The sequence below is a fragment of the Chionomys nivalis genome, chromosome 18 (genome assembly GCF_950005125.1).
Source record: "Chionomys nivalis chromosome 18, mChiNiv1.1, whole genome shotgun sequence".
Lineage (NCBI taxonomy): Eukaryota > Metazoa > Chordata > Mammalia > Rodentia > Cricetidae > Chionomys > Chionomys nivalis.
In genome coordinates, this window is record NC_080103.1 from 21,746,726 (window position 1) to 21,757,708 (window position 10,983).

The 10,983-nt window shown below is 49.8% G+C and overlaps 1 protein-coding gene across 1 annotated transcript; it reads right to left on the reverse strand.

Annotated features, from left to right (window-relative positions):
- Positions 1-8,666: 8,666 nt before the first annotated feature.
- Ubl4b (ubiquitin like 4B) lies at positions 8,667-9,236 on the reverse strand. Its single transcript, XM_057792988.1, has one exon. It carries the CDS (start codon positions 9,234-9,236, stop codon positions 8,667-8,669), a length of 570 nt encoding a protein of 189 aa, XP_057648971.1.
- Between the last annotated feature and the right edge of the window lie 1,747 nt (positions 9,237-10,983).

The following is a 10,983-nucleotide window of genomic DNA, read 5'->3' on the forward strand; positions in this document are numbered from 1 at the left end:
AGAAAATGGAAGGGACTCAGAGGAATCCAGGTGGGCTGAGGCTTTTCCCAGTGTATTACAGCTCAACTCTAAGCAGCACGGAGGCCTGAGGTGGTCTGAATGAGAGGAAAGGCCCATAGGGGAGCTTCAAGGGCCAGCGCCCTGACCTCTTGGAGGGGCGGAAGCTTTGATCCCAGGGTTTGAGGCTCTCATAAATAATACTCCAGACCCAGGTACCCAGGGGACCCATCCAAAGGCTGCTGCCTGAGAAGGGTAGACCTGCCTAGCCCCACAACAGACACGCCTCTGCTGCAGCAGGCTGTGACAGGTTTATAGCCAGACGGCCTACGGTAGTTACCTCAGATTTATCACCCTTCTTCAAGGGCAGTGGGAGCCGCCAAAGGCAGCCTGGGAGCCTTTAAATCACCCTGATGGGAAATGCTGTCAGAGAGAATGGAGGGGCAGGTAGGAGCCATCCAGGGGCTGGGGCTTCCTGCTGACTCCTCAGGTTACAGGCCTTTCTAGACTGGGATTTACAACCCTGGAGCCTATTGGAGCCAAGCAGCCCCTTAGGAAGGAGCCAGGAATCGAGTCAAGAGAATGAGGGTACCCAAGGCCAGCAGGGCAGAGCTGGGAACAGAACAGGAACCCCACATGGAAAGCGCTGGTTGCTGTGCTGCAGAGCAGCTTGTCTGGCTCCCTCCGTGCAGGTGCGGAGATTTTGCCTGGGATTCTCACCTCTCTGCCTGCTTGCTCATCTCGCCCAAGGCTATTTATGAAGACCTTGCCTATGCTGGTGTCTGTGCCCTTTGTGTGTGTGTGTGTGTGATGTTTGGGAGAGGTGTGTTAACAAAGAGATGTATGTATGAAAAGAAACTATTTCTCACTGCACCCCGGTACCAGGCTAGGCCTATATACCTACCTATGAATTAGATTTGCAGACATGGTGGAAGTAGAGGGTCAGGGACATATCCAAACGTCATGGGTTCCAGATCCCTAAGTCTAGGGCAATTGCCAAGGGCTGGTGACACATACATTTAATCAGACCTATGGAGGCAGAGGCAGGTGGATCTCTGTGAGTTTTAGGACAGCCTGGTCTTCAGAGTGAGTTCCAGGACAGCCAAGACAGAAAAAGCCTGTCTGGAAAACACCAATAAAAAAGTAAACAAATAAGTCTAGGGCAATAAATGAGAGTTCCCACCGAGCGGCCACGGATGGTGTCTCCATCTGTTTTGTTTTGTATGTTTTGCTGTTGCTGTTGTTTGAGGCAAGGTCTTGTCAAAAGTCACCACTGGCCTTGCACTTGCTGTGTAGCTCAGTCCTGGCCTCACTCTCTCAGCAATCCTCCTGTCTCAACCTTCCAAGTGCTGGAATTACAGACATGCACTGCTCTGCCTGGCTGCCACTATTTCACAGAAAAACAACTACTGTGGATTGAGATGGATGGGAAGCAGGGCTGAGTGGAAGGAGATGCAAGAAACAGAAAGCTGAAGGAAGCACCCAGATGTCCATACAATACCGTCCAATTGGCCCACATGGGGTCAGAGAGAACAGGATGATGTGTGTGTGGTAGAGAAGAGGTCCAAGAAGGAAATCAGAAAGGACAGAAGAAGTGAAGGTCACCCAAGAAAAGAAGGGAGCCAGAGTGGAAGGTGACCAGCAGGGGGAACCATCTGCTCCAGAGGGCACCAGGACCTCAGTTTGGCAACGGTTTCCACCTTAGCCACCTCAGGGAGTGACAGCTGGCTTGGCAGCAGGATCCAGGGCAGCCTGCCCTCTGGCCACTCCCCTACCATAGGCTGGCAGCCAGTCAAGCCCAGCCCTGAGCACAAGAATAATGAGCCAAGCCATGCCAGGCATCCAGAAGCAAACTCGTCACCTCTGTGAGAGTGTGCACAGAGCAAGGGTTCCACGTGCATACACGTGTGAGCTGATGTACGTGAGTAGGCACCTGACAAAGTCCAGCTGGGGCCACTGTAGAAGTGTGACACCCTTCACATGCCCGGGGCTCCCCAGGAACACTCCTGTCTTGACTGTACCCTGCACCGCTTGTGGGGAGAAGAACTGGTCTGGCTGTTTCTTTCTACAGCCCCAACAGCGCCTCTACTTGGCTTTGCTAGGCCTTCCCTTTGTGTCCTTGACTATGTAGCATAGGATCTTTTGACATGCTGGCTGGTTTAGGCTGGGCTGGGTCAACTCAGTTTCAACAGCCTGAACCAGAAAGGCCAAATCTTATCCTCACGGTGCAAGTGGCCTTTGGCTCACTTCTTCAAATCAGACTACCACTGTAGAGCCCACTCTATGGTCTGAGGTGCTATAGGAGATAGGAGAATCTGTGTTTGTAAGTGTGCCTCTTGGGTGTGTCTGTGTCTCTAAGGGTCATGGTTGTCATGAAGCATCCAGAAACGTGAGATGTGTGGGATACTCAGCCAAGTGTCGTGTGGACCCCAGGAGTCATGAAAAGCCCCCCGTGACCACAGTCCTTCAATTCCCCTACTTTACTAGCTCAAATGTATCCTCCTCCATGAAGCTTCCTTAAGACATAGCTAGGAATGAGCACTCTTCCTCTGTGCTCAGCTAGGATCAACAGAATACAGCAACTGGCTCATTTCCAGTGATTTTTATGTATACAGAAACGCAGTGACATAATCACACCTTCTTCAGGGAGGTGTAAGGGCCCCTTTAATCTTCACCTCTTGGTGTTCGTGACTGTGTATAATGGCCCCCAGCTCTGAATGTAGACAATGCCTCTGTCTTGCTTCTGATAGAACCTGGAAATGGGGTTAAGATGCCACATTACATCAGCTTGAGTAGAATTTGATCTATTTTTCTCTAGAAATTCTCCTTGCAGGCCTGAAAAAAAGGAAGCAACCATGTTGGGAAACCTGTGTGATGAGGACAGAGGTAGTTTTGAGGAACCATGGATGGCCTGCAGCAGCATCCCATTAAACCAAAGCCCTGGTTTCTGTGGTAGCAAGAATTCTGCCTACAACCTATGTGAGTTTGGAAGTGGGCTCTTCCCCCATCAAGCTCCCAGATGGGAACACAGCCCAGTGAATATCTTCAAATAGGTTTTGAGACGCTATGTAGCATGTAAGTCATGCCACCAAACAATGAGATCATGCATAATACCCATGTATCCACTACTTGATATAAGTAACTAAGTTTTTACTATGTATGTGTGCACATATGCGTACAATGGTGCATGTGTGGAGGTCAGAGGACAGCTTGTGAGAGTTGGTATTATCTTTCTACTATGTGGATCCTGGGAATTAAACCAAGGTTGTAAAGCTTGGTGGCAAGTGTCTTTTTACCCACTTAGCCATTTTACCAAATCATAGCTTCATAAGAGAACAAACACCCTGTAAACCTTGCCTTGGTTGAATTTCCCTTCTTATCACAATATCCTCCTAGGCGTGTGTCCCTAAACATGTTTTATGTGATTGGAAGTGTATTTTTTAATGTATATATAATTTCCATGCTACCTGGTAACAACCTCTCCTGAGAAGCCCTGACCTCAGTGCCTCATAGTAATCCATGCAAGCATCAGCTTCCAGCAACCTGGCGACATCATCGGTGTGCCTTCTTGTCAACATAGGACTTAGCCCAAGAAGGCACCTTGGAATTCAAGCCCAGTCCCTCTTCCTTCTATCAAACTCACTCTGTGAGTGAAGGAATCTCTGGTTCGGAAATATGAAGTGACTCGCCCAAAGCTCAAAGCAAACAGTAAAGTGGGCATGGGCCACCCAGGGCTTCCATATCAGCCGATGGCTAGCTGGCTGTACCTATCTGAGGGTTGGTCTGAACACTGTGTTTCACACTGCGATTACATTAATTAGGAGCAAGTTACACTCAAGGGAAAGGGGTTATATAAAGGGTTAGATACCCGTAGGTAGAGATTATGGGTGCCTCCACACAGCCTCTCCACTGTAGTAAGGGTTAATTAACTTCAATAATTTTAGAATAACATCCAGACAGGCTTACATTTATTATAGCCTTTCCCACAATAATAGTTTTCATTTAGCAAAAGCAAACCTGTGTTCAAGCTAAGTACCAGATGTGGAAATAGAAGCTGGCCCTCTACCCCTAGCCTCACCCCCTAATGGAAGCTCTCCCAGCACAGCCAGCACAGATGGCAGATGCCCACAGTCTGCCCATCCCATCTGGTGCCCATCTCAATGCAGTGTTACCATGCCTTCCCTCAGGCGTCTCAACTGGATTGGGGTGCTTTTCTAGGGAGTTTGGCCATGCCCTCCACTTCCTCCCATCCATGCCCCTCTTCCCCAGTTTCAAACAGCTGGAAATTTTAAACAACAACCAAAGTCTCAATCCTGAGCAAATAGTCTGAGATGGGGTGGGGAGCTGATGAGGGGTGGAAGCAGAGAGCTCTGGGGATCCCTTCTAAAATCAGGTACCCAGGCATCTTTTGACCTCTGGATTAGTGTAAGCTTCTTCCACATCTGCAAGACTTCACTCTGACAGACCATTGTCTGCCTGGCCATTCAGAACTAAGGGGAGATTTCCAGGCCTAGCCATAGGCCCATAATCTCAGTGTTTAAGAGGCTGAGGCAGGAAGACTGAGAGTCCAAGGAGCCTGCTATACATAGTGAGATCCTGTCTCAAAATACATAAAACAGAGCCAGGAGAAAAGCAATGTGGCTTACCCGCCACATCTCAATCTTAGGTCAAGGCAGGATATCAGGGACTCCCCCAAGCCAGCATTCTCATCCTTTGGGTGCTGAATGACCCTTTCACGGGGGTTACATGTCAGATATCCTGCTTATCAAATATTTACATTACTATTTATAACTAGCAAAATTATAATTATGAAGTAGCAATGAAATAATTTTATGGTTGGGGCTCACCACTGTAGCAAAGGGTCGCAGCATCAGGAAGGTGGAGAACCACTTAAACCCTCAACAAGAGACAGCAGGGGGAGCACTGCTCTTGTCCAGAAGCCAGGACTCTCCTATTACCAGCTCAAGCTGGAGCACAAAGCTCAAAAGGGGGCTGACGGGGAATGGATAACTTTCTCTTCGATGCAATAGTATTAAGAGGTTGACCTTTTAGCAGGTGCTCTGCCCTTGAGATTGGAATTTATCCTTATATAAGAGACGGGAGAAGCACTGGAGAGATAGTTCAGTCAGTAAAGTGTTCGTCACCCACGTAAGCATGAGGACCTGAGATTGATCCCCAGCACCTACATAAAGGCTGTGCAGGGTAGCATCCTCTTGTAATCCCAAGCATTATGAAGATAGACAGGTAGATCCTTAGAACTTGCTGGCCAACCAACCTACTCTACTTGGCATTCGTTCAGGCTAGCGGCAAACCACCCCAGAAAACAATGAGGACTTTTGGCCCTGACACGCTTGCACACACGTGCATACATTCCTTCACACATATGTACTCACACACATACTTGCATATGCTCCTGCACTCATACACAGGCCCATACACTCATGTGTATGTACATGCAAGACCCGGGAGGGAGCATGTTTGCCCTTCACCTGTGTGAGGACATATAGAAGGTACCGCCAATGAGGAGCAGCTCGACAGACTGACTGGCACCTTGATCTTGAACTTCCAGTATTCCAAAACTGTGGTCAACATTTTTCTGTGGTCCATTACTCTTCTCCTTGTGGTGACAAAATGTTTGACAAACACAATGTAGGAAGGAAGATACAGTCCAGGTAAGCGGCCCACAGTGGCAGGAGCACAAGACAGTTAATCAGATTAGGCAGGAAGTAGGAGCAGACTTTAGAATTGGAAGGTCTGCCTTTAAAGGTCTACTTCATCCAGCGAGGTTCTGCTTTCTAAAGGTCCCACAACCTTCCAAAGTAGCATCACTAATGGGGGACTGAGTGTTCAAACACCTGAGCCTATGGGAGGCATCTAATATTCAAAAGACAATTACCCAAGCCTAAGGGATCTCAATCGAGCTGATACAAGTCAATAACAGAGGTCCAAAAATGTTTGTTGATGAACTAAATGGTACAATAGCTCATGGGCCAAGACGCCATTCCTATTTCAATTAGAAATAGTTTTGCCAGGGACCAGAGGGGCTTGGGACTTCAGGTAGGTAGGTGATCCAGGAGGGGGCAATGTTGGGGAATGCCGTTTCTCAGTGGACAGGAAGACTAAGCTGTCCCAAGAGCAATGTTGTTACCTCCAGTAACATGCATGCCCTTTCATGGGCGAGGAGAGAGATAACGTGGGGAGTTGAAGAGCTTTCTGCACAAAGCTGAAGTTCAGAAAGAGCTTGGTCTCTGTTCCTATTGTCCTCCAAGTGGAGATGCAGAGTAGGAAACAGACAACCTTTCCACTGGCCGCTAGTATAGCGGAGAGACCTTGTGGCGGGTGACCCAAGAGCTGGGTTTATCCACATACAGCAGGATTCACGTGGGAGACTCAGTGCCTGTTGAGGACCTGGTCCACATTACTGATGCACTCTGTGTGTCTTCAATACATCTGCACCTGCTTTTCCCTGATGACTAGAAATGTTAATTCATTTCGGGAACAGAGCCCATAACTATACAAGAGACACTTCATTGAGTGGCACTATCTCCGGGGAAGTTGACAAATTCAATGTTGCCAAGCTTTACATGTTAGCACATGCTCTGTGGCGCTCAGCTTTTGAGAGCCCTTGGGAAGGATGAACTCAATAGTGTAGACATAGTGCAGACAGAAGGATAATCCAACTTTTTTTCTTCCCAGTTTAGGACTGGACACATCCTCCCTGAACTGCTCGCCATAGGAACAGGAGGTTGGCTACCTGCTTGTCCTTGCTCTCTGCCACCAGGACTAGCCAGAGGAGACAAAGGCTTTGACTGTCCTTCATGCCAGTTTCTCTCAGCAAAAAGAATAAAACGGCCCACTTACTTTTATCGCTCAGAGGTTTCCTGGGAAATGGACTATTAGTCCCCCTAATGTAAAGATAATAGGCTTGTCCCCTTTGGCAAATGGCACAGGCCCAGCACAAATGAATTCACAGACCCATCACAAGACCTCCCGGCAGATGGCAAATGGCCCAGGAATGAGAGTGAGATCAGATAGGAACTTGAAGCAGCCTGGACCCCACCCTACCCTCACCTGTGGGCAGTAAGTCTAGGAGGAGATCAGACCCTTGGAATCCTGACTTTCTTCTCCTCTTACCAGACATGGTAGAGCTGAATACTACCAGCAAAATGAAGCTGTCTCTAGCCAAGAAATGACAGGACAATGCCACCAAACGAGCTCTCCCCCAGTAGAGGATCCCCAGGCCCTTCCCGCCATTACTGAGGAGCTCCCTGCTAGAAAACACTGCTCCCAACTATACCTTCTTTGCCTCTTGCCTGCATTGATGTCTCTGGGGTGAGTGGATACTATGGTACAAGTGGAAAGCCTCAGCATCCTACAGGGGAAGGATTCCAGCCAAGACATTGGTTGGCCTAAGTTGAGAGCCAAGGGCCCTATAGGCCAAGGGCAGAGTGCTTCCCAGAACAATAGGACTTCTTCAGGTTCCTTGACAAGCATCTGTCTCCCTTTGCCCTCTGCACAGTCTCCATCTCCAGCGCCCAGGACTCAAACTTCTGCAGGTACAGTAAGGGATTTCAACAGCAAATGAAGGACCATGGTTCTCAATGAGCAACCCTGAACTTGTCCCACACACACACAGTACTGGGCTCCTTGGCTCTCATCTACAGCTGTGCTCTTAACCCCAGGTAGACAAAAGACCTGCTCTGGCATATTCTGCAAGTTGGAAGCACCAGGTCATGGAGCCTGTGTAGGCTGTGCTGTGTTACCATAGCGCTGCTTTGCTTTTCTCTCACTGAGGCCATAGGCCCCATGAAGAAATGGGGCCTGGTTGGTACTGTTTTGATTTTGTTTTCTTCCAAAGGAATACTGGGCAAAGCCAGTCAGATATCGGGAGTTCAGTGCCACCTTAAATACTGAGAATGTGGCAAAGGTCATAACTATTCAGACTGTCCCTCCGAGTGTGCAAAGGTCATAACTGTCCCCACGAGTGTCAAAGGTCATAACTGTCCCCACAAGTGTGCAAAGGTCATAACTGTCCCCAAGAGTGTCAAAGGTCATAACTGTCCCCACAAGTGTGCAAAGGTCATAACTGTCACCATGAGTATGCCACTTGCAGACCATTTTTTCTGCCTAATACTGTTGTTTCCTGACATTCTGCAACTTCATCTGAATTTCTGTGAGCCCCAGGACTGGCCCATGCCACCAATTTAACTGACTTCTGTCTCTGTTGTCCCATCTCTGAAGCTATGGAAGCACAAACAGGACAACGAGAACATCCTCACGAGAATTCCAGGGCAGCTGAGAGCCCTTCCTCTTCTCTATACTATTGGGGGTCTGGAGTTTATGAGGAGGACAGACAACAAACTCAACTGTCTAGAGCCATGGAACCTTTCTCTGAGCCAAGCTTGAGCAAAACTGCTCCCCGCAGAGCTGGGGTGAACTTTGACAGACCCTGTAGGGTACCTTGGCTCGTCCAGAACTCTTGTAGCAGAGACTGATGGTGCTAGAATCATTCTGCACTTCAGACGAGGACCTACAGGCTAGAGGGTGTAGAGGGATCCAGATACCCTCCAGCTACTTCAAGGTTCAGTAAGAGGGATGAATGTGTCTCCATCGGGAGAAGGTAATGAGAAACATTGCCCGAGAACAGGAAGGATCAGGCCAGGGGAAGTTTAGTGAGCAAAAGAGGGTGGACCAGTTTGCTGATCAGCCTCCTTCCCATTCTTCTCCTCTTCCTCCTCCTCTTCTCCACCTCCTTCATCACGTTGTTGGAGCTCTGAGGCAGCAGCCAGGTCCTCCTTTTCCTCAGCCAGCTCTTCAAGCTGCTGCTGTGCCAGGAGCTGGCCCACCAACTGCTCCAGGGCCTCCAGGCTCAGCCTCTGCAGGCGCTCCTCATGCTCTTGCCTCAATAGCCCCAGCACCGCCTTGGCATCCTTAGGCCCAAAGTGTTTGCCTAGGACCTGGCCCAGCTGGAGCCACAGGGGCTGGGGCAGGTGGGTCTTGTCCAGCGCTGCCTCCTCTGGAGGCCGCATGATGACATTGATGGAGGCATTGGGCCCAATGCTGTAATCCGAGAGGTGTTTGTCATCATCCAGGAGCTGGCCCCGGAACAGCAGGTGCTGCTGCTCCGCTGGCACCTGCAGGTGTTGAGAAACCAGCTTCTTCAGTGTGGCCACACTCTCTTTTCCAGAGACCTTCAGGCTGCATCGTCGGCCCAGGAGCAGTTTGACCGTGAGGAACATTGGGCCAGAGAGAAATCAGGAGGGATCCATGCTCTGGCAGTTGCCCTGAAGGTAGAGGGCCCTATAGGTGACCCTGTCACGAGAGGGCCACTGCTCCCAGCAGGGCAAGGGCCCAGCCCACTTGGGCAGCCACTAGCTAATGCTCAGTGATGTCACAATGTTCTGCTCATTTCCATAGCAGAACACTAGGAACAGCAGAGGGACATTGTAAACATAAAGCATCTTTCCTGTGAGAAAGAGGGGAGAAGAGGTGGGGTGGGGAGTGTGAAGTGAACAGGAAATAAAATGTCAAGAGAGCTGAAACAGAGAAAGAGAAACGGGAGAGGAACCATGACAACAGCGTTTCTGCCAATTTTCTCAGCACGAGCCTTGGGTACTTTCTTGATGTCAGCAGGAGAGACCACAGGAAATCCAGCACAGAAAGACAGGTCAGGAGCACTAATGGTGTCTGTCTTATATCCATGGCCTCAAGTTAATCCACACGACCTACAAGATGCTTTGATAATTCCTGCCTGTGGGAGGGGAATGTGCAGGCTCATTCAATCCTACAGCCAAGAGGCACATAGCTGTGTCTTCATGGTGGCCTTGCCTTGCCTCCTGAACCAACATCTACTCAGTATCTTCCATGTGCCGGGCACTGAGCAGACTCTGGTGTGAAGCGGCACATAAGGGGCAGGATGCTAGTTCGGCATCTGAGTGTTGTATTTGGCAAGTTTCCCTGCAGCGCGTTGTTGATCTCAAGCTAAGCCCTTTGAAGGTGTTGCCACGTGTTAGCCTGCAAGGATGGTACTGTCTTGGCTGAGAAGTGAGTGAGCCTAGAGAAGAGCTGATGCCCCTAATGGGTGTGCTGGCTGCTTCAGGGGATCCCTCAGGTCTCCCCAGCACCCAAGCTCTCCCTTCCCCTCCTCCCTTCCCGCCTTACTCGTTTCCCTTTCCTGCTACCCTGACTCTACAGAGGATGACATTGTTGACAATCACCACGGCCTTCTTGGGCCTGCCCTTCCAGTCCCTGACCCCAACCCCCGTCCCAGGGTTAGCCAACCTTCACTTGTCCTTCTGACCTTGACCTCTAACAGCAGCTGAAAGAAATAACCGTAAGCACCAGGACCGTTACCTCCACTCATTCTTCTTCCACTCCCGTGTTCTCGCGCTTGTCCGATGACCCAGATTCTGGTCCTAGATGGCCCAGCACTCACAAGTCAGGAATTCCAGCCAATGAAGCTCTTGCTGAAAAGTCCTCCAGAGTTCATCTCCCCGCTGGCCCCCACTGCCCCCAGTGACTGAGGCCTCACTGTAGCCACCGCTCTGAACTCACTGTCATCTCCTCGATGCAGCTACTACCTTGGACCCGCTCATTCCACAGGCAAAAGAATGGTCCTAAAATTACTGTGAATCCCGAGTTTAACTCTTTTTGCTCTTGGAAACTTTCCTGCTGTGGCACCTGAGGTCTTTACAGCCTGGTCTTTTGCTTAGCACCCCATCCTCCCCACCTCCCCACTTTTCATCCTTTGCCCCAGCCACATGAACCTGCCTTTGTCTCTGCTTGTTTCAAACTCTACCAACTCACCCTGCAAACTCTGACTGCCTTAAAATTCCCCTCCTCCATGAAGCCTCTCCTTTCCCCAGGTTTGGGCAAAGGCAATCCTACATCCCTCTGTGATGCCATTCCTCCACTGGTTGGTATGCCCAGCACAAACATCTCCACCTTTCCCCCTGACGCTCTGAGCAGGGTCTGAGTCTCTTTCAT

Excerpts from the sequence above, each read along its gene's own strand:
- Ubl4b (XM_057792988.1), bottom strand. The coding sequence starts at position 9,236 with ATGTTCCTCACGGTCAAACTGCTCCTGGGCCGACGATGCAGCCTGAAG.